This window comes from Trachinotus anak, unplaced genomic scaffold (assembly GCF_046630095.1).
Source record: "Trachinotus anak isolate AG129_WGS33_773 ecotype Australia unplaced genomic scaffold, CSIRO_AGI_Tana_v1 ptg000002l, whole genome shotgun sequence".
In the NCBI taxonomy this organism is placed as follows: domain Eukaryota; kingdom Metazoa; phylum Chordata; class Actinopteri; order Carangiformes; family Carangidae; genus Trachinotus; species Trachinotus anak.
Genome location: NW_027273853.1, coordinates 16,888,082 through 16,910,571, shown reverse-complemented (window position 1 = coordinate 16,910,571; position 22,490 = coordinate 16,888,082). Strand labels below are relative to the sequence as shown.

The 22,490-nt window shown below is 42.4% G+C and overlaps 2 protein-coding genes across 3 annotated transcripts in view; one reads left to right on the top strand and one right to left on the bottom strand.

Annotated features, from left to right (window-relative positions):
- Positions 1–6,453, bottom strand: part of itpr2 (inositol 1,4,5-trisphosphate receptor, type 2) — a 54,145-nt gene extending 47,692 nt beyond the window's left edge. Inside the window, exons 1-4 of the mRNA XM_071502804.1 lie at positions 6,050–6,453; positions 1,265–1,335; positions 792–910; positions 619–705 (exon numbers count right to left, since the gene is read on the bottom strand). Coding sequence (XP_071358905.1) covers positions 619–705; positions 792–910; positions 1,265–1,335; positions 6,050–6,141 — 369 coding nt within the window. The 5' untranslated portion in view covers positions 6,142–6,453. The remainder of the gene's footprint in view (positions 1–618; positions 706–791; positions 911–1,264; positions 1,336–6,049) is intronic.
- A 2,774-nt stretch (positions 6,454–9,227) lies between these two features.
- On the top strand, positions 9,228–22,400 carry plekhg7 (pleckstrin homology domain containing, family G (with RhoGef domain) member 7). Of its 2 annotated transcripts, XM_071502758.1 has the most exons (18): positions 9,228–9,331; positions 9,603–9,893; positions 10,489–11,270; positions 12,158–12,180; positions 14,604–14,707; positions 15,354–15,394; positions 15,736–15,837; positions 16,291–16,440; positions 16,694–16,789; positions 17,934–18,032; positions 18,591–18,704; positions 19,086–19,260; positions 20,145–20,260; positions 20,591–20,678; positions 20,773–20,852; positions 20,970–21,123; positions 21,403–21,500; positions 22,106–22,400. In XM_071502758.1, exons 3-18 carry the CDS (start codon positions 10,623–10,625, stop codon positions 22,214–22,216), a joined length of 2,199 nt encoding a protein of 732 aa, XP_071358859.1. In that variant the 5' UTR covers positions 9,228–9,331; positions 9,603–9,893; positions 10,489–10,622; the 3' UTR covers positions 22,217–22,400. The 2 variants fall into 2 exon arrangements, with proteins under 2 accessions (XP_071358859.1, XP_071358864.1); XM_071502763.1 differs by lacking the exons at positions 9,228–9,331; positions 9,603–9,893 and adding an exon at positions 9,971–10,180.
- The last annotated feature ends 90 nt before the right edge of the window (positions 22,401–22,490 follow it).

Sequence of the window (22,490 nt, the reverse complement as noted above, 5' to 3'; positions counted from 1 at the left end):
AGTAGCTAAAGCTATTAAATAATTGTGGATTAAAAAGTACATTTTCCCTCTGACTAATAGTGGGTGTGTAAGTAAGTGTTATGAAAGTAAAGTGCCTCAAGTACCTCAAATCTGTAGTGCTTCAGTAAATGTACTTAGTTACCTCCCAACACTGTACAAGAGTAATAGGAAATCCACTTTTTGGAAAAGAAGCAGAGGCTGGTTATCACCTCAAGGTAACTAATTATTTGATTCAAAGAGACTTGCTCTGACCTCATAGAAGACGTGCAAAACATTTTCTGGTTCCATTTAACATACCAGAGGTAAATTATACCAGCAGTCAAAGTCAGCCCTAACAAAGTGCTTATTGGTAGGACGTATTTACTGGAGCAGCAGAACAACGATGACTGCTGTGAACCGCAGTTAAACATGTAGTTTCTTCTCTCAAATCAACCCCTTAAACAAGAGCTTAGCAATCAGTGAAACAAAATACTACCACTGCAGACTTTTCCAAAACAGCCTGCAGTATCAGGGATTGGATGGCAGTAACACAACCTTGGTAAACACGAAAACAAAAACAAAGCTCCTGACTGGGGACAATCTGACTCCACAGGTGTTTACTGAAGAGACGGGCTGTACCTGGATGACATTGCTGTATTTGACAACTTCTCCGAGGAGCTTCTTGTTCTCTGACTCGTTCTGCTTCTGCTCCAGTTCTGCTGCATGCTGATGCACAGAACAGAGATTTGTTCAAGCTTTTGTGTGCAAATGAAAACGAAGATGAAGATGCAGATTGTGATAAAAAGCTCTACCTGTAGCTTCTTGAACAGATCTCCCTGTGTGTTGTTATTCCCTTGTTTTCCTTGTTTTGCCTTCCAGAACTGCTTCTGGGCTGAATATCTGTTCATGGGACACACCTTGAAGAGGCAATCTGCAGTGGAGGAGAAGCATTCAGGCACACAGGAGTCACTCACTGTGAGTCAGGTTAAAAACCACTCAAGGGTCTCAATGTGGTGAAACTGCATTTTTGAGGTCAGTGGCTATTTACCCACCAGGGGCCTGTAGAGTGAGTTAAACCCATCAAGGCTTTATGAAAACCACAGTGTTGTGTTAAACAACACTGAGAGCAAAGGATCTGGTCAACCTTGGCAGTCTAAAAAAAAAGAGTGTGTGTGTGTGTGTGTGTGTGTGTGTGTGTGTGTGTGTGTGTGTGTGTGTGTGTGTGTGTGTGTGTGTGTGTGTGTGTGTGGCCTCTAACCAGTGTGATAAGTATACCCATACATACCTCTGAACTTTTTTGGTGGGTTTGCCAGGTCTCCAGCATCAGGCTGTACCACACACCTGTCATCGACAAGCCTGTAAAGAAGAACACAAAATGATTTTAAAAATTCACTCACTGTAATTTCTTGAGTACATTTCAGTCCAAGCTAATTTGGCCAGTAAGTCACTTGCCCTAAAAATAAAGGTTTGCATTACACACTGTCGTCTAATTGTGGTTTCAAAAACAAATGTCAATACACAAACCGGAAGTCTCAGATTACTACTAAAACCGAGCATCTGAATACACCGGTCAAAACCACACTTGCTCTGCAGCTGACTGGCCACCTGCAGCATGAAAAGCTCAGCTGGCAACACAAGAAAGAGCTCTGTTCAGCATCATATCTGTCTCCTTAGAGCTCGCCTGATATCTGGACTGTGGCTCTGAACGTTACTGGACGGAGCTCATCAACGCTGCTTTGATCTCTGCTTCCCGGCCCAGCAGGAGGAGATCTGCTGAGTCTTGTTTGCATTAAGACAGATACAAAGGGCTAAAATGACATTCAACTTTCTGTGGTTTTCACATGGAGTGAAAAAGGATGGATGGAAAATATATCAAATATTATACATAACCAAACCAGATGTCACAAGCAGTGTGTGCAAAATGTAAAATGAAGCTTTGAGAAACAACATTGTTTTGGTCATTGAAGTAAAGTCAACTGTAGTCAGTGGGCTGCAGCCACCGGAGGAAACCATGTGGCTTCTGTGCAGGGTTGATTAGAGGCCACTGGAAGGGCAACAACCAGCTAATAACTGTCTTGTTACCCACATCCTCGCCGTTTATTTGCTAGTTGCTGGCGGTTTTACACACAACAGAAGTGACAGGTTTGGGAATGCACAGCAGGTCACTTGTTACAAATTTGCAAACTTGGTGGTTAAAATCACAAAGCGGATGATGACTGATATGTGGAGTAAATGCTTCGGTTCACAATATCTGACAGGCCTAAATTACTGTTGCAAGAGAGAATTAAGAAAGCTCTGTGTCAAGTGCGCACACGGTTGGTATTCCTACACGCGGGCTAATCTATCTCATTCGTGAAAGCCCACTTAAAACAACGACATGTATCTTTCACATCACATCATATCAGGTAAAGATGATGAATATCTGATGTCGTGTCACTGGACAGTTTCTCAGGGTGTAAGTGAAACCAGGAGCAGGTCTTTTGTAATCTAGAATATTTAATCTTGGTTTAAATTCAGTTTTATTTCAGCCATCTATGCTTGTAGTCAACACTGAGAGGACTGAAGGTGGAATGTGAGAGAGGCTCTTATTCAGTGGAATTGGACGTGTAAAACCTGGAAAAAACAATGGAGACTGGAAAAAAGAGCAGGGTCATGATCAGAATACCTAAAGCATTAAAGTGATCAGAGGGGGAGTGCAGGCTTTTCCTCCTGTGACTAAAATGCAGGTCTGGCCAGCAGAATCTGTCTTTACTTCATTTTCTTTCTACATTTGAGAAAAGTCTGATTTTACTTAAATTACTGAACTGGACTGGTTACTAATGTCAGTAAATCCTTGTCCAGCTGGAGGTGCTTATTGGTCGTCATTCAAACACAACTAATAATCCATTAATCTGAATTTACACCTGAAAATTTTATTCAAGATTAAATTTCATCGTGGAATAACTTTACTCCTCCTCCGGAAAATCGGTTAAGTCAAGTCAAGACTCAAGGAAACTTAACCATGTAAGAGGAAAAGAATTTGAGATCATCTGGTGTAAAAGGCCATTTAAGTCTAGACGTATGGAAAACCAGTTCTCTAAGAAAAGGGGTGATAGGGTTGTCTTGTGTGTTGTTTAGTGTTTGTCAGGATGCTTCACATTCATGGATGAATGCAACTTAAAACTGCTGAATATATTCCACATCACCGACTAAGAATTTCTGTACAGAAAACTCCATCCTATTCTCTCCATCCCATTTGCACCAAAGGCCGAGGTGCACAAGCGCAACCATTCATCGCATCCACTGAAGAGAAACATAATGCAATGCACAATTCCTCCAATTCATACAAAGCTGGCAGCCCTGCTGAAGTGAGCTGAGCCATTTCCTATTTGTGCCACAGCACTTGATCAGTGTGTCAATCCACAGGCTGCATATTATTTCCTCTAGCTCTGTATCAGTGTAACATCTAAATGAGAAACAATACGGTCCAACAGGAAACACTGTCAAGTACTAAATGGCTAAACAGGAAGGCTCTCTGGAATAGTCTCTGGAGTTCATAAATAAGTAATCTTAAGTCCGCAGGGAGCCGGGCGGGAGTTCAAACAGAGAGGCTTTGACGATGCCTGACACTCACAGCCAGTGCAAGAGTTTGCTGTGTAACTGAGTTAAACATGAACCAAAGATAAATCCACCAGGCTGGACACAGACACGCTAATTATAGCTCCATTGCTCGTGTGGAGTGGACTGAGACAACAACACAGAAAAACATACAGTGTGTAATACAGAGCAACAGGCCTGATATGTTTCATGTGCGCAACAGAAGAATTAACTCATCAGAAAACTGTATATGTGTTTTCTGTTACTGCATGTTTCAACCTGCTGACAAAGCGGCCCAGCAATCTCACTGAGTCATTCATTTCCTCATTAAACATAGCCAATGATGATTTCACTTTTTGGTGAGAGGTATAAATCCATGGGAAAAAAGCAAATACAAAAAACACCTACAATAATGGATACAGAATTAGTTTTTAGCTTAGTCTTAAAATTTCAGTCCAGAACTGCAGACGCCTCTTGGCTGAGAGGTGAAACATCCTCAAATATATACAGCAGAGTCCAGTTGTTTGTGATTTGGAAAATACAGTGAATTGATTGATTGATTGATTATGTAACAGAACATATCACAGATCTCCAAAATAAACCCTCCTGATAACCGAAAATATGAGAAAGCTATCCAACTATCCAAAAGGTCAAGGTCACAAGGGAATATGGATGAGCCGAGCGACCTTTACGTTCCTTAAAAGGTCATTTTGGCTTTTGAGTGTGTACAATGTAAGGTGTGTAAGGAACTCACAGATTCATTGTTATCCTAAGCAAACATGGGCATGGGAGGCCTTGTGCAGCCCTTGATAAAATGCTCAGTGCGCCTGTCAAGCTGCATGAGTTATTGAATGCTGATAAGAATTTCACGACTTTGCTTCGCAACAACAGGAGGTGTGAGGTGTTTGCCACTGTGAACTTTTGCATTTTGAATTTTACAGCCCCTGTGTGTGCTGCGTACATTTGCATTGGCACAGTCCTTCAGAGAAACGGGAGCTTTTCAGCAACTGAAAGTAGGCTGACTGTGCACTAGTGCTGATAATGAGTCAGAGAACACTGCTGTGTACAACCTGGGTGTGAGTCCAGGTACAAACATATTTCAGCTCTCATTTGCTCAAATACTTGTGAATATCTTTATAATTCCTGTGGCAGTATAAGGTATAAAAGAAGAGGTGTTGACATCAAACTCTACAAACTGTTGTGAAGTTACCGCTTGTAGGAGGAACGACAGGCAGGAAAAAGGAACAAGAGAGAAAGTGAGAACCAGCAAGTGAGGAAAAGGGTAAGGAAATGGGCGGGGCAGCTCATTCTTCAGGGCCAGTTGATCTTTCCACACTTGTTCTGCAGGATCAGAGGCCAGAGTGCAGCTGGAACCACCGAGGTATTTCACCTTGCACTGACAGCTTTCAACTCAGGAGGAACTACAGCCAAACAAACTGCTCGTGTTGCTTTTTTTTCCCTGCTGTGTGGAGAGTGAAACGGTGAAAGGCGGTTTCCATCACACCTACACACAGCCTTACATGTGAAATCTGACTGACAACTGACTGGCTGACGTTACGAGCTGTGACCCATTAAACTGAAACAGTGTCGACTTGCAAATCCTCTTCTATGAGCAGTTCCAAACTCCACAGTTCATTTCTCTTAATTAATCATTAGAGAGAGGAGAGTATTTTACAAGAAAATAGGTCAAGATTAGTAAAAAGTCTGACAAATTTAATACAGCTTTTCTTTTTTCCTGTCCCATCACTCATCTTGCGAACACTCAGATTTGTCTCGTGGACCACTCGGAGGGGTCTCCACCCCCAGGTTGGTAATCACAGCTTTAAATTAAGTTGGCAGCAAACTCACACTTTTGAGCTCCAAAATCAAAATGTGGTTCAGTCCTAACCCTCATCAAAACTTGGCTATAATTGGAAAATCACAAGTGCACTTAAAGGTGCTTGTTACACTTGCAAAATTCAACAGCTGCCAGGGAGACAGTTTGATGTCCTAGACTCACATACACACAATCCAAACGTCTGTCAATGTCTCTAAATGTCTTGTTGAATATGTGCTCCACAGAAAACGGTCTACATAACTGGATCTGCCACTTTTTGCTGACGACCCCCCCCCCCCCCCCCCCCCCCTCCGACACCCTTTCATGTCGTGCTGCGGGTCCCCTGGCCCCACATTGCGGATCATGTCAAAAAAAGATCCGCCTGTAACCTCTCGCACTTGTCTACCTGGGCGACACGCCGCTTTGCATTCCTGTTACATTTGCGTAAACGTGAAGAGTTTCCTGAGAAGCGGCAGTTTGCGCCTTGACAGGCCTTGGCCACAAGTCCCGCACCAAGTTCCTCTTGAGCAGTTAACAGTGAAGGCTTAGAGATGAAGAAAGCGGCAACTTGTGTCAGACCGAGAGCACTGAAGTAGTTAAAATAGCGTATGTGTGAGGATTAACCCTTCTGGTCTCCCCAGTGGGAAACAAAATGAGCAGCAGACAGGAGGAACATACCCCAAAGTACTGATGAAGCCATTCACCGAGCCTTCCGCGTACAGAGACACAATGTCTCCAATGTGAAGGAAACTGGATCTGTGCTCTGACATGTTTTCAATGAGGATACTCTTAAGATTTGTTCTGGTTTTCCATTTATGAACGAATGGCACCTCTCTTCGGGTGAAGCAGTCCACACGTTACAGCGCCTCCAGTTTAGCAGCAGTCCTCACATTCACCTTCATTCCTCCACTTCTGCGTTTCAGCAAGTCGACAGAGAAAACGCGAAAGTACGAGAGAGAAATGAACTGCTGGCGACTTTTAAGCAAATGCTGCGGGTTTTAGACTTATTCAACTTCTTCCTGTATGTCAGACACCCGACAGTGCTCCTCTTCACATCCACCTCAGGGGGAGGAGACTGCCGCTGTCAGGGCTGTGAGCAAATTCCGTTCAATGACATGTTTTTGTTTTTATTCAGAGCGGGCCCTCTGTAAAATACAAGTCCTGAAATAAGGGGAAACTGTACGTCACAATAAATCTGCAGCTGTGGGAGTAGAGATAAATACATAGAGGTTTTATGGGAGATAGAAAATAGGTTAGAATCAAGTCCACCCAGTAGATTACAACAAATAAAGCCCACTTTATATATAACTTATAAATGTATGGATATAAACATAATCACTTAAGTGTAAGTCTCTGTTTGAAAACTAATCATTTGTATGAATGTGTGTGTAAATCGGTGGTTCTCAAACAGGGGGGCGGGCCCCCCTGGGGGGAGCACACAGGCACTGCAGGGGAATTTTGAAGTGAAAACTATGTTGAATGACTATGATTTATATATGGACAATAAGCAAAAAAATAGTTTTAATAACTTAATCCTGTAAACTACAAGGATAATTTCATCATTATATCGTTATACTTTATATTTTTGTCTGTATATATTCATATGATTACATATTTCATAATTGAATTTAAATGTATACTATTGAACACTTTGGATTTTCATACAACTGAAGAGAAGCAAATCAGCGTTTCAGAAAGGTAAAGGTTTGCAATTAAAAATGACATCAAAGCTTTACAGCCAGACAGAGAAGACAACACAACTGTGGAGGTCATGAATCACACATCAGTGGTGTCTCAGAAGGTTTTCCCATTACTCAGTTTATCTTCATCAAAATCCTTAGGTTGTGTAAAATTATTTCACACACTCACCACAGGCATTGTCTCTCCAGACTTATAACAATCATTTGGCAGCAAATCAACCTTCTGCTTCAGACATAATATCCTGTCTGCGCTTCATTTTGGACAACAACAGTCAGACTTGGCCAGAGTGAGTCTGTTTCTCAGTGTCCAGTACAGGTCTCCACACTTCCACAGGAGCAAGACCCACAGAGTCACTTGTGCAAAAAACAAATTAAATGTCTCATTTTTTCTTTCTATCAAAACCACACATGGTCTCTGTTCTGGTCATGTCACATCAGTATCTTCCTGCCTGAAACACACGAGGACCAGAGGTGGGAAGTAACAAATGGTTAGATCTTAATCTATATTAACAAAGACAATAGAGTCTAACTAATAGCACATAAATCATTGTATTGTTTTTGCTCATATTGAAAACCTCATTCAAGGTGTGGAGGTGTAGGTTAGAGCTCCTCTGTCTAAAAAAACACTCAAACATTTTGAGTTTGCTGTTCTGCTGATGCGAACTACGCCTTGCAAAAGATATGTCAGAAGACTTTAAAGGTTGATTTAAATAAAGCTGGAAAGGGTCACAAAGTAATCTCACAGAGTTTATATTTCCATTAATCGACGGTTGGACAAACTGTCTATAAATGGAGATGATCCTGTGGCTTCTCTTCATAGAAGCGGGCGTCGAGCGAAGACGACTCCTCAAGCACAATGCAGAATGATCAGTGAGGCAACAACAAGAACCACAGAGTAACAGCTAAAGGCTTAAAGGAACCATTGGAGCTGGCTAACACCTCTGTTCATGAGTCTACCAAACACAGATCATGGTGCATGGTTGCACTGAGCTTGGAGGAAACCTCTTCTCTCCAAATAAAAACATCACTGCACCTGAAGTCTACCAAAGAGCAGCTTGACACTCCACAACACTACTTTTTTTGTGGAGAATTTCGTATTTTCAACAACTAATGTTGAATTGTTTGAAGAAGATGCAGCACTATGTATGGTGTAAAAAGGGGCACTGCAAACCAGCATGAAAACATATCCCAAAGGTGAAGTAGGGTGGAGGGAGCATCATGAATTGGGGCTTTGCTGCTCCTGGGCCTGGACAAGGGAAGGGCCTTGAGAGGACAAGGAATTCCCAGGTGTGATCACGTTTTATGACCAAATAATTAAAAAATCGCAGGTAATTCTAAAGGGCTCACATCCTTTCCCTTGCCATTACAGTCCCAGGTATGTGCAGCTGAATATTCATAGTTTATGTTACGTTATGCTTCTGCTTTCTACATTTTGGAAGGAAATACTGTATTTTTTTACTCTACTACATTTATTTTACAGCTATAGTTACTATTTACCATATGTCATGAAGTATCGTGCATTGTCAAAGATTCAACCATGAGTTCCCAAATTTTTAGCTTGTGACCCCTCACAAAGACTTTGTAAGCTGTAAGTGCTCCATGTTTTTGAGTTGTTAACACCTAACTTTAACCTCCCATTAGTCACCTCCCACATCACTCTCTAGTTTATCTGGTGACCAACCTAAGTTGGGAACCACTGAACTAAACTACATATAAAGTACATTTAGCTGATAATACTTGTATTTAAGTTGGGTTTTGATGCAGGACTTTTACTTGTGATGGAGCATATTTACATTGTTAATGATAATGGTGGTTATGTTTCTATGGAAAAAAAAATGATAGGTTTTTAAAGGTCGAGCCATAAAACACATCAACACATTACCTAATTCTCTGGACAGCTTTGAACAGCAGGAGAAGGTCTGAATGAGGTGCAGTGAGCCAGTGGCAGAGGCTCACAGACAGGACAGTGGTGGTTTTTTAACATCATGATGTGCTAACTATATCAATACAGCAGAGGCCGCTAGAGATCAAGCCTCAAAGGGTTCAGAGCAGCCGGGTTGTTCAAACTCAGCCGCAAATGTCACGCAAGCGATCCCATTACCTGACCTATATCGCCCTCTAGTGCTCACTCCTTAAACTAACAGGTTAATCATTTGTTCTTGGAGCTCTGTCTGTGTCAAATACAAACAAGTGGACCACAAAAGGTTATTTCAAACTGGTGCCAAGGACTGGTTCCTCAGGCCAGAGACGCAGTCTGCAGGTGAGACACAGTGACACAGTTGGAAATCCCAGACTCCTGCTGACCTTTTTATGCTGTAAAATGATTGAATGTTGGCAGACAAACTGGTTCACATCAGGAAGGAAGTAAAATGCCTCACAGTCATTCTGATGCGAACCAACCTCTGAACACCATAACAAGGCAACCGTATTAATACAACATAATGGACACAGTGCTAATTACAACACATTTATACCACTGTCACAAAAATAGATTGAAATGCGTTGTGTGTGTGTGAGAGAGAGAGAGAGAGAGAGAGAGAGAGAGAGAGAGAGAGAGAGAGTATTGATGTTCCCATGCAGGCAGGGCAGTCGCACCTCTCCACCAGCCCCGGACAATGAACCGCTCCACTCCCTCCTCCACTCCGCACCCCTCAGACCTGTTTCCCAGCCAGGTGTAGCCGCCACTCGTGCTTTGTCACACAACTAACGCACTCCGACGTTTTCCTCGCAAACCTGTGAGCTGTGTGTTGAGCCTGCTCAGTTTCCCTCCGGCCCCAGCGGGACCGTCCCGCTCACGCGTGAAGTGGTCGCCCGGCGTGGATGTAAGTAAACCCGACTTGTAAGATTTGAATGAGTTTTCCTGTCAGCGTCCACACAGGTGATGCTCGGTGAAGCTGATGATCGCTTGTAAACTTTCGGACGGTATTGTTTCTTCTTCTACCTTTGTTCCCTCGTCAATGTGCGGAGTTTATAAATTGCCTGACTCTGGTGGGAAAACTGGAGGAAAAACGTCAGTGTTACAGTGACTGCGGCAGTCCTAGGCTACCAAAAGAGAGAATCAACATCAGCAGACAAACACTGAGTGAGACAATAGCCTAAGACAGACGAGGTGAAGAGGTGCATGGTCTCCTTTTCTTCTTTGTACCTCACACCACATTGTTGTGCTATACACTGTAATATGTACTATGCTGTGGCATCACTGTTCACCCACTGACTCACTGGTTCGCCCCCCCTTAGCAGAGACATATGTATTAATGTGTTATAGTCAAACTGTATCATACTGTAACACTTCTGCACTGCCAATTTACTATTTCACCCCCTGATCAAATCCCCCTTCAGAGGATTAGGGGGTAAGCCTGTGCCCAGCCTGCTTCATTTTGCCTGTGTGTATTGACACATTTCTACTTTTTCTCCCAGAGGCTTGAGGAGCGAATGGTGTTGGAATGCAACAGGATTATCATCTGACTTTAACTCAGAGGAGGCGAAGCAACCGGACCATTAGATCACACGTTTTCTGATCTTTGCTGCACTACAATGCCTTTGAGGTTACAATGTCTACGCTGAAGCACGTTATTCTGCAGGGTAAAGACCAGGATGTTGAAAAGAAGCTTGACTGGAGTTACATTGAATGGGCTGAAAATGAAGTTGTCACCACAGGTGTGGCGAATGCACAGACACAAACTGACTGGGGGCCCTTTGAGCATAAGGAGTGTCAGACCAGCAACCCGGTCATAATGCACATAGATCTCACACGGACACAATCCAAGCTGAGACATTCGTCTCTGGGGGACACTGATGGCTTGGTAGCACCTTTCTTCCAATTTGACCGGCAGGCCCCCGGCCGCATCTCCACCTCTCCCACTTTGAGGAGGATGAGGAGCACCCGACGTCCTCTGATAGATTCTCGGAATCCTGCGAGGATGGGGAGCACACAGGAGGAGCCTTCCTCTGCGAGCACGCCACCCCCCATAAGCCCCTTGTCTCCCGTACACAGAGTCAAGTCTCCTCTTGCAGCAAGCCCCCGCTCTGATGGAGAGATCTGTCACAATCATCAGCCCATTTCATCCTCTGGCCAACAGAGAACCAGATCACATAGATCAAAGACCTTTAACAGTGATATCACTTCCAAGAGACAAGAATGTAGCAGTGCTCATCCTACTCATATTAAGGAGTTTGGATTTCCTGATGGCGAAGTGCAGGTGAGCTTTTACTGTATTTGTAGGGTAAGCACTATTTTGACTGAAGCGTGTCTGCACAATAAAGCAAACCATAGTCCAGCAGAAAATCATTTGTTTCCCCACTCATCACGCAAACCTCAAGCTAAGACCACAAGTCATGTGAGTAGTCTGGTATGGATTTTATTCCAAAGCCTATAAATTAAATGGTTACACATTCCTTCCTTGTGGAAACTTTCTCTCCCTCAGTCTGCGTTGCCTCCTGCGGTGGCCACTCACAATGCAAGCTTTTGACAGCAAATGAATCAGCAGTTACATGCACTGACAGCTCTGACCAAACCCACTGCCTGGAGAGCCCTGGGAAGTGCTCTCCTTGGGCCCCTATTCACCGCAGTCAGCAGTCACCCAATAATGGAGGGGTCAGTGAGCGATGGAAAAAGATAATGGGGAGATCTATTCATCAGCTTGTGGTATTCAAGCGAGCACATTCTCAATAGAGTCCCGACATTCTCCTCAGATATCAGAGGCTTTTGAATCCAAGTGACCACTTAAAACACTGATTCAGATTTAACTGTCCTTGAAAGTGATATAGCGGTGCTGTTAGCAGTAGGAGGTCCTTGCATCCTATATTTAATGCTGAGTGCACAGTAAGACAGTGCTAGTGGGGCATGTAAAAAACATAATTAGAATTTTGGAAACTCGAGCTCGCTGAAAATGCGTGAGTGTTTTTAGTCTGTAAAATTATCTGATTTGAACTTGTTTTGATTTATGCCTGTTTGTAATTTTCAAGTTAATCATCTACTGTACTTACTGTATTTTGTGTGTTCAGTGGACAGTGATGTATTAGTCTACTGTGTGGTTACAATTTAAAGTTTTCCACTGACTGATCCACTGTTTTTGTCTTTTTGCAGGAGAAAGATCCCTGCTATATAAGGTAGGTGTACCTTGGACTGTTTCGCATGTTGTCTATGTAACCTGTCAGTGTAGCCCAAAACACTAGGACTTCACTTTCAAGTTTGTGAGAACATATTTGCATATCAGGAATGTAGTAAAAAATGTTCCTGTATCTGATAAGCTGCACTGCAGCGCTCACATCTGTTTTTTTTGTTTGTTTTTTTTAGTCCCTCTGATTCCGCTCTAATTTGCATTAAGAACGACAGCTGTTGCTTTTTCCAAAAGAGTCAGTCAAATCATTTCATTAATTCAAAAATTTGAACTATGAAATGTCACTTCAGCATTTCATAGTTCCTCAGCCTTCTGTGCTGGACACTCATCCGCACAAGTGAGGATGCCTGGACCTTTGGTTTAAGGAGCCCCATTGTGCATTCATTGTCATTCATATCTTTGTTAATGGAGCATAAGCTTGGTGGGTTAAGTTTTGAGAGCCCCATGGTTATGTATGGGCTAGACAAACTCTCATTAAGGCTGTTTTCTCTTACTGCCACCCACACCCCTCCTAATGGGGCTGCCGGGCTCTTCCCCTCACTGGATAATTAGGCAGCTATTGTCCCAGTAATTACACCCTGGCACTGTGGCCTTTACAGTGACCGGGCCTTGCGAGCCATTGGTTGGGACAGTTTTGTTTTGGGGCATCATTATTTCTCTTGTTGTGCGGGAACAAAGCATCCATTTTTACAAGTTCTCTCAGTGGCAGAGAGGCTCACGAAGCAACAGAATGTCATTGTGAAGATGCTGTGGACTGCAAGGAGACACTGACCTGGTTTAGAGGAGTGCCTCTTTTACTGTCCTATCAGCCACGTATTCTCTTCGGTGCTCAGGTGCTGCTCCTGACTATAATCTGTTTTACTGTTGATTCAGCACTGTCTGCCTATACATTGATATGCAGGGGGTTGTATCAGATAACCAGGAACAGCCTCTGTCAGTGTGCGCAAAGAACAGTTGGTGCTTTCACAGTTCAACAACAGTGTCCTGGAGGAAAAAACATACCAGGTTACTCCTGTTCAGTTGTAGACTAACGTGTCCTCTGAGTGCACAGGTTGGGCCTTGTGGCCATGTGGCCTACATGTGCACTCGAGTTGTGATGCTTGTTCAACTGTGCAGGCACAGGAGCAGAAAAGCAGCTACTGTATGATTTTACATATAATAGCAGACGGAAACTAACCAGTACCAGCATTGTTCCTCTTGCTTTTACTTCTGCTCCAGTTTATTCTATTGTCATCATAAACAGGGACATTAGCCCTCACCTGTGAGACAGGCTTCCTCATGATCTGATTGTGTCCTGATAACCATTATCAGCCAGTCGATAAAGATTGATAGGTTGATCTACTCTGACTCAATGAGGATTTGTTTACATTTTGCCAAAGGTGAAATGGATTTTATAACAGGGAGTTTTTAGTTCCTTTTGGATCGACTTCTGAACTCTTCTAAACTCTTCTTTTTAAAGCCTGAAAAGTTTATACATGAAGCCGCAGGGTGATGACTTGGCTCAGTGACCAGCTGTCGATCAGTGTCAGCGTGCTGAGAGTGAACCTTACCTTTGGCAAAACCAGCCTGTCTGGTTACTGCGGGCCTTATTTGTGTTGACTGCAGCCATGTTACACGTCTCTTTTTAGCATTGGCAAAGTTTGGATTGTGATTGTTAGAGTCACACAGTCACCGATCAAGTTCCACTTTGTTTCAGGTGTTTTTATTCTTGTAACAAATGAAAGCATTCGTGTGGCCATGCCCTTTGTAGATATTTTGTCAACTTAATATCACCACACCTTCATAACTGAATTACAACATCTATTAGGGTCTTTGATTTTTGATTTCGACATTTTAATGTTTTTTTTTTTCTTTTCAATTTAATTCCTGAAGTAAAACAGCAAAGGATAAGTCAAAACACTTGAGAGCGGTGCTTGTTTGAGCTTTGCCTCAGGCTAAAAGGCAGGCCTGTGTTTCTTCAGCCACAGCCATGCCGTGGTTACTGACAATGAAAAGGAAACAGAGAGGATTATACCCAGCACACACTAACAGCTCGCCGCCTTCCACATAAATAAGGTGATCCATAAAGTAGAAGCTATTCCCCATAAGCCAGACACATAAGACTTGTCCTTTATAATTTCCACTACTCATGTTAATCGCCAATTTGCTGCACAATGCAGATGGTATTTCAGTGGTATTTCAACCATGTAAAATGACAAAAGGAATTCTGTTATTTCCTGTGGCTTGCTCTAAGTCTGTTCTCTTTGTGCCGTATTACACTCACAGTAGAATAATAATGGTTCTTGCAGCAGTCAATCTCAGATGTCCAGTGACGCTGGTTTTAAAATGTCAAACGTTACTACCAGTCTTAATGTTGGCGTGTTTGGCAGCAGCCTCACAAAGACATTCACCTGTCTGCTTCTGTTTCCTCAGGCTTCAGGAAAGAAGACGGAGTTCTGTGGTGGTCAGCTTGCCCGGACTGGATGTTTCACCAGGAGACCTTTTTGTATCCAATGGAGCAGCTGGCATATTAAGTGGTATAAACTTCTCTGGTAAAATTATGTATCATGCAATGTGTATTTTAACGCAGAAGAGCAAAATGAGCTATGATGTTTGGCTGTGACCCATTCCTGTGTGTTGTTATGGCAACATGTGCACATCACAGTTTGGTTTGGGTTGTGGCCCACTTTCCATAATGGATAAAGAGGCTGTAAGGACTTCACTGATCATGGTGTTTATATAAACATATAAGCCTGGTGTAAGCCTATAGTTGTTGTCAATTTCATCTGAGAATTCAGTCAGTAGTTGAATTACTGTTGTGCAATGAGCTTTTATACTTGACTATACAGTTTCTGGCCTGGGATTGAAAGGTTTAAGCAGTGCACAGTTATTAATGTGTCTTAATGCTTCAAATAATTCACATTACCAGTGTGTCTTTTTGTGATGCAAAACCACAAATCATGTCCAAAAGGTGACAGGACAACAACATATACACTATTTGAGCTCTATTTTGTTTTATCAGCCATATTTGCACTTTCTGTAAGTTGTTTTGTCAAGTCCAACAGAGTTTTTATCCTTACACACTGTTTTGTTTGTTTGATCCTAATCCCATTTGTTACACAGCACATTTTTTTCCCTTGTACCTTTTGTTAATAGTCTGCATTTTATGTTTGATTCTTACAGATACAAAGAAGTCAAAGTGGCCTTTTTCAAGGCGTAGTACGGTAGGTGTGTTCTTTGTCTGTTAGTGGTTGTTGTGCGGCTGCCAGTGTTATGCTTGTGGTTTGTATTGATGTACTTTGTTTTAGCAGTGAGCAGTTGGTTTGGACATTGTTCTCTGACCCACTTCTCAAAGCAGATTAATGTGGTTCCTCTTATCCCTTTTGGCCCACACAGACTTTGTAATTGGTCAACACTTGCAGAACCAACAATTATGTTGGCTTAGTTTTGGAGAAAGCGAGACTGTTATATGAACATAGTAAAACAAAATAACTAATCTGCAAACACATCTGACTTTTTCAGAATCAATGTAATGTGATTGTGTGTCTTTTACTCCACCTTTCAGTCTAAAGGGAAGTCGCAGCCAGGCACAGTGTCAGATATTGAAAAATATCTCTCAACAGCACAGATTCAAGACTGGAGAGACACTGACCTTCAGAAGTACAAGGTGAGAAATGACTAGGCCTAAAACCCTTAAGCGCTCATGCTGTTTCTTATGTAAATCATCACACTGGCTCTGTCTGCACAGTGACTTTTGATCCCAGCAAAGTCTCAGTTTGAACAGCAAACAGATCCAGATTTTCAATTCAAATAGATGTCAATTTTAAACAAGTGACTCAGAAATAACAGGACGGGAGTAAGAGGGAAGCTTAAATGACACATGTTGTGCAAGAACCAGAATTTCTAGGCAGTAACGAGTCAGGTCGCCCCTGAATACGCACGTAAATAAACACTGACATATGCTTCAGTGTAAGAGGGTGGTTGTAGGAACTTAACAGTGACAGAATCTAAAGGTATTACACAAACACACCTTCTGAGATGTTTAAGGAAAATACACTTTCTTAATAGTTTTTGCTTCCTTCCAATGCAGTGGTTTGTTTTTCTGTCCCTCTGTGTGCAGGACTTCTCTCTGGCAGAGTTCCTGCAGGACCAGTCCTCCCAGGTAAATGTCACCTCTGACCCTCAGGGCGTCAAGAGACAAGAAGCCATGTGGGAGCTCTTCACCAGCGAGTGTGTCTACTTCCTGGATCAGCTCATGGTTCTCAAAGAGGTGACTCAAAATGAACGTGCATGTACAAACCCACAAACACATGCAAGACCACAAATAGATAACACCCAACCCAAATGAAACACAATACCTCCTGCTTTGTGTTTTTTGTCCTCTCACTGAATTCCTGTCTCTGTGGTTCATGTAAAAGTCTCTTTGGGGTTTCCATTCTGTACAGCAGTGGATTAGAAATTTAATGCTAGGACAACAGATAGCCTGAGCCCATCCTCTCTCTGACTTCTTTTGTTGCTCTCAGGTGTTTTTGGTTTCACTTACAAACCTGCAGATGAGGAACTGCCTGACTGACGTTGACTCCTGGGGACTGTTTGCAAACCTCAATGAGCTTTGCCTGGTAAGACATGATGCAAATAAGTAGCGGGGGGGCTGTTACTTTTATCGGTATTATGCAAATAATCACAAACAACAGCAGCTTTCATGGCAGTATAATAACACTGTTTGTTGTGTGGCACCAAAACAGCACAAGATAGCTAACTTTAACTCAGTCTCACTCAAGGAAGAGGGTCCAAAATAAGAAGATGACAATAATTTATTGATTCATTTAATCTTTATTTAACCAGGAAAGCATTGGTGAAGTTATTTCAAAAGATTTCTGGCCAAAATAGGGAGCAATAACTATGAATCACAGGCAAGCAACAGACAGATAACAAAAGATACAGTATGTCATAAAATCAAAATTTAACAGAACCCAGCCGGCACGAAGCCGGCCACCGACGTCATTAGATGTTGGTATTTGGTTGAATGCAGGCAGTGACGTCTGGTGACTAAAATACAATGTCAGGACAACGCCTAAAGCCAATGTTAATTTGACATAGAATACTGACGACAGCTGACATTGATATTTTGTTAGTTTTAAGTTGTGTTGTTAAGTAACCAAAATCCAACGTCTTCCAAATGTCTCATGTCAAGTTAATCTTGACACACAAATACCGACATTCGAGTCGTGAGCAAAACCCAACCTCTACTAAACGTCAGCTAAACATCACAATGTCAGTTAGTCAATGTTGGGTTTTGACATCAACCTGATTTTCATTTCCAACCAAAATTTAACGTCAGTCCAACATTATAGGGGTTAGAGTCAAATGCCTTTCTGATGTTATATTGACATCTGGTGCATATCCATTAAAATTTCTAATACCCCATACAAAAGATTGTTTGCTAAAAAACAACCTTTAAACAATTAAAGAGAAGCTTAAAACCATAAATATAAATAACACCAATCTAAACACTGTATTATTGTAACTTGATACATGACATGCACCTGGATTATTACATTATTCCTATTGTTGGCACCCAAGATGAGACTGAGAGGATGGGTCTATTTATTTATTTATTCATTCATTCACATGGACAGCTGCCTGCTCACCTCTCTGTTCTTTTCTGTACTCTTCCTCTGGTGTTGACCTGAGAGTGAGTGAGGTATGACAGAGTCTCGTGGCTGTGCACTGACACTTGACACTGAGTGTTCTCTGCCGCAGGTGAGTTTTGGTTTCCTGAACAACCTCCTCCGTGTCATCAAGGACACGTTGGAGATTACCGAGGGTGGCGGGCCCACCCTGCTGGAGCTGCTGAGCAAGGCAAGTGTGACTCACATGTGGTAACACACCAACACACTGACTAATAATTAATAATTTGAAGCAACTGAGAGAGACAAAGGAAGCATTTCTTTCTTTTCAAAATATTTGCTGCAATATCTGCTGGGTGTACACATTATGCAATAGTTCAGAAATTACAGATCACACATTCAACTGCACTGATTAATATTTTCATGTATTTTTTAACAAGCAATTCAGTTTCCAATAATCCGTGATAACAATCAATGATTACAGATTCTCACAGTACTATATATATTATATCCTCATGTTGTACTACGGGAATCTTTTCTTAAAGAGCTTCCTCTGAAACTCTACAATCAAAGTCTCATGTTTTGTTGTCTGATAGTAAATCATTTTGAGCTCCAGAGATCTCACAGTAGCTGGAGAACATATTTTACACACAGGTTATGGTTTTGCGCTTGCCTCCAGATTGGCATCTTCTTGTGGCCTCTTTATGATCTGTTTATCTGCAGCCTAATGGCTGGTGTGACTTAGTAGTCTGTGTCCCAGTGTTTGTGTAACGCTCCTATCTGTTGGCAGGCTTTTCAGGAGAGCATATGTCACTGCCTGCAGAAGTACTGCCTCAACTACTCCACGGCTCTGCTTTATCTGGACAGCCTGAAGCCCAGAGAGGACTTTGGAGCTTATGTGAAGGTACAGGAGGGAACTCACTGAGGGCAGCTAAAGTGTGTGTGAGTCAGAGTCGTAGCGAGGGTGTCATGTACCTTGACAACCAGGCAGGCAACATGGTGCCAAGTATGAGAGAGGACACACACTAATACAAACCATTTCAGCGTCACCAGGGCGTGCAAAGAGAGGAATGTGACCATGTGTCCCTGGTGTAACCTTCCCTGTCATCATGCTTATGTATTTGCTGAGGCTTTTGTTGCATTTTGGTCTTTTGGTTAATTTTCCCTGCCGGTCCACTCTGTTCCAACAACCACCATGACGAGCTCTTTCACCCCTCTGACCTCCCTCTTTTTCCAGCCCTCCTCTCACCCTGTCCTCTCTCTGTCTCCCCCTTTTTCTCCCAAGTGGTGTGAGAGGAATGAGCAGTGCCGGAGGCTGCAACTGCGTGACCTGTTGGTGGTGCCTCTGCAGAGGCTAACTCGATACCCGCTGCTGTTGCGGAATATCGCAAAGAGATATCAGACGGAGGACGAGACCAGAGGCCTGCAGACTATAGCGGAGCAAGTGGACACGTCCATATGTGAGCAGCATGCACATCTCCCCCTGAATTCTTTCCCTTGATTTTCTCCCCTTGCTTGTCAATAAACTCTCATTGAATGTGTAAGCACCCATTGTTGCGGGACTAGTTGTATGACTTGAGGCACTTCACACTGATGTTGTCAGCTGCCGATGACAAATTGCTTCACGCGTCTCAGCGGTGTCATTCAGCTGATCATGACTCAAGTGTTTCTAAAGCAGGGTGTTTGTCAGCAGGTCATTTACAAACATATTCAGATACAAGAAGGATGTTAAGCAGATGTAAGAGCTTATCTCCATAAACACAAACACACCAGCTTGTGTCTTTTAGAGTAAACAGGCTTCTTGCCTTGGACGCCCGCCAGCAGCCCTGACCGTTTATTCTTCACAGCATGCCTGTGCCTGCAGACCCATTGTGGCGGTTTACTCTGTAACTAGATTGACAGGCTGTGGGAAATGTGCTGCAACACCAATGTCATTTTGTTGCACTGAAAACACAACCTCACAAAACCAAACAGCGTGGCCTCATAATTGTTTGATAGCAATAACAGTAGCAATTAAAAAAGGTGTGGCGGAGCTGCAGAGGTGACGCCACAGCTAAGATGTTCAGGCCAATGTCCTTTGGGTGTGGGGGATATTTACAGTAAAAGCTGTAATCTCTCACGATACCGTCCCACCCATATCTGGCAGGCAACACAATGTAGATAAAGTAGTGTTTTATTAGCCATGGTCTCACACTGTAGGGAAAAATGTGTCTGTTATTTCAAATAAAAGGTGTCATTATTGTGACTAATTATTCTTCTTTTAACCATTTGGTACTAGTTTTTCACAGTACATTTCTTGTCTGTTTTTGTCCCTGTTGATTGAAATGCTCCCTCTCTTTTCAAGGTGATTTGGAGGGGAAGGTCAAATGGCTGGATAACTACCAGAAGGTGAAACAGCTGCGAGATGCCCTGGTGTGGCTGCCTGTGTGGGAGAGAGACAAGCGTGCCTTCGTCCCTGAGGTCTGTCTGGTTATATGTGTTTGTGTACATATTAATATTTGTGCGCGTTTGTGTCCGCAAGAGCAGTGTTGACAGAACAAAGCGTAAAACTTAACCGCACGTCATCCTCCAATACCTTTTGTGTGCAGATAAGATGATCCAATCATTTATCTGGCTGTGAAATCAGATATCGGTAAAGCAAAGAAAACTATTTCAGAGTATTCACGTTTTACAAAGCGGCGTCATTAGCTTAGTTACTTTGGTATCGGAAACTCAGATCTCTCAATATCAGCTTACGTGTCAAAAGGTGAAAATGTTCTCCTCTCACATGATCCACTGCTTCTCTCTCAGAATCTGAAACATCTCCTAAAGGCTGTCACTCTGGAGAATCTCATTTCTCACAGAAGTCTGCTGCACGAAGGGAAACTGGTGCTCACAGGTGTGTACAGCCGCAACAAGTCCAACACATTTCACATGCTTGCTGCTTCGATTTGAACAGAACCTTAAACTGTCTTTCTTTGGTTCATCACCAGAGAACACCAAGCTGATAGATGTTTATCTATTCCTGTTTGACGAATTCCTTCTGATCACAAAGATAAAGAGAAACAAGAAGGTACGTCACTCTCTGGTCCTGTTCTCACTCACGTGGACCAATGAGATATACTCTGTATAGACAGTTACTACTTAAGCTTCATAACTTTTTCACCTCGCGTCCCGTCTTCCTATGTAGAAGTCCATCAGTCCAGAACAGAATTCTCTCAGGCTGCCGCAGAACCTGGAGCTGGATCAGCTGCTGAAGGAGGGATGCACTTTCACGGTTCTCGACCAGCCCGTCTCTCTGGACCGACTCCAGCTCAAGAACATCGATCAGCTAAATGCCTCAAGTAATTTTTCTTAGAATTTAAGACATTGTTTCTACTTGATCACGTTTTAAGGACAGGATCTATTTCAGAGTGAGAGCACATTTTTGTTTGTGCTTATTTACTGACACATCTGATTCTGTAATGATTAATAGTGTTTGTATTTAATCTAAGATCAGAAAGTGGACATGTTTGATTTGAGTAGGACAACAGTGGAATCAAACCATCATGCTCTCATCACAGTCAGTATTGTTTGTTGCTGTTATTTAATGAAAGAAATGTTATTCTGTGTTTTGTTTGCAGCGTCAGGACTGCCTCATTCTTTCATAATCATGCACCAGAACCGCTACCAGCAGTGTATCGGTGCATTCATCCTGCAAGCTGCGTCAGAGTCGGCCAAGGTAGATCCACTCAGCTATGAGTTTCTGAGACGTTTCAAAAGGCTCGCAGTCCAATTAGAGCGCTGCCAACATTCTGCTCTGAAAAATATTATGTACATGCCAAACAGAAGTGCAGCTTCCAATGTGGAAATGCAATTATATCCAAACATTTCTGCTATGTGAACAACAGCAACACAAGATCTCATTTAAAATCTACAGAGAATCACAAAAATAACTCTTATACTTTAAGCTTTTTGTATCCTTAATAATCTTTAAATGTACATATTTCTCAGGGTAGTTTTGTATGTAAGTTGCTCACATGAATTTAGATGGATGCTCAGTTATTAAATACAGAATCTACCCAAAGTCTCATTTTATGAAAATGTGCTAGATCTTGATTTCGAGCTTTGTCTTATTACATTATAGTTTTTGTTTACTCTCTGTTAATAGAGTCACTGGATTGGCATAATTTTTAATTTTGGCAGCTTTACTTACAGCTTTTATCAACATATTTTACAATTGAAGAGCTTTACAAATAAATATTCAATATAATCTGGACAATCAAGCCCAACAGCTTAGCAAACTTGATGGTATCTGCTTTTCATACCTCCATGTGTGTTTTCCAGAGAGTGTGGATGTCAAAGATAGAGGGCGCTGTAATGGCACTGCTGAAGCTGGACTCTCAGCAGCCGCGAGTCAAGGGCTCCTCACTGTGGCTGGAGTCTTCGCAGATATGACCCGTAAACAGCACTACAAGCCATCTGCAACATCTTTACTGTCAGTTGTGCACTTCACTGTCCCCTGAAGTCTTGTGAATGACTGTGCTAGCACTAGGATTATTTTGTAAATGTTTGCCTTTAAAGGCAGCTGCTGCCATAGCGTACAATAAATGTTTGATCATGTAGTACAAGTTGTTCTCAAGTGTTTTCTTTCTTTTTAAGAGCTCACATCACTTCATATTCTTTTTAAAGCTCATCTGGTTTCCAGGTGCACTCGGCCATCAGATTCCGA

Excerpts from the sequence above, each read along its gene's own strand:
- plekhg7 (XM_071502758.1), top strand. The coding sequence starts at position 10,623 with ATGTCTACGCTGAAGCACGTTATTCTGCAGGGTAAAGACCAGGATGTT. Across the intron at positions 15,395-15,735 it reads CTTTTTCAAGGCGTAGTACG|TCTAAAGGGAAGTCGCAGCC; the intron begins GTAGGTGTGTTC and ends TCCACCTTTCAG. Across the intron at positions 16,441-16,693 it reads AGCTCATGGTTCTCAAAGAG|GTGTTTTTGGTTTCACTTAC; the intron begins GTGACTCAAAAT and ends TGTTGCTCTCAG.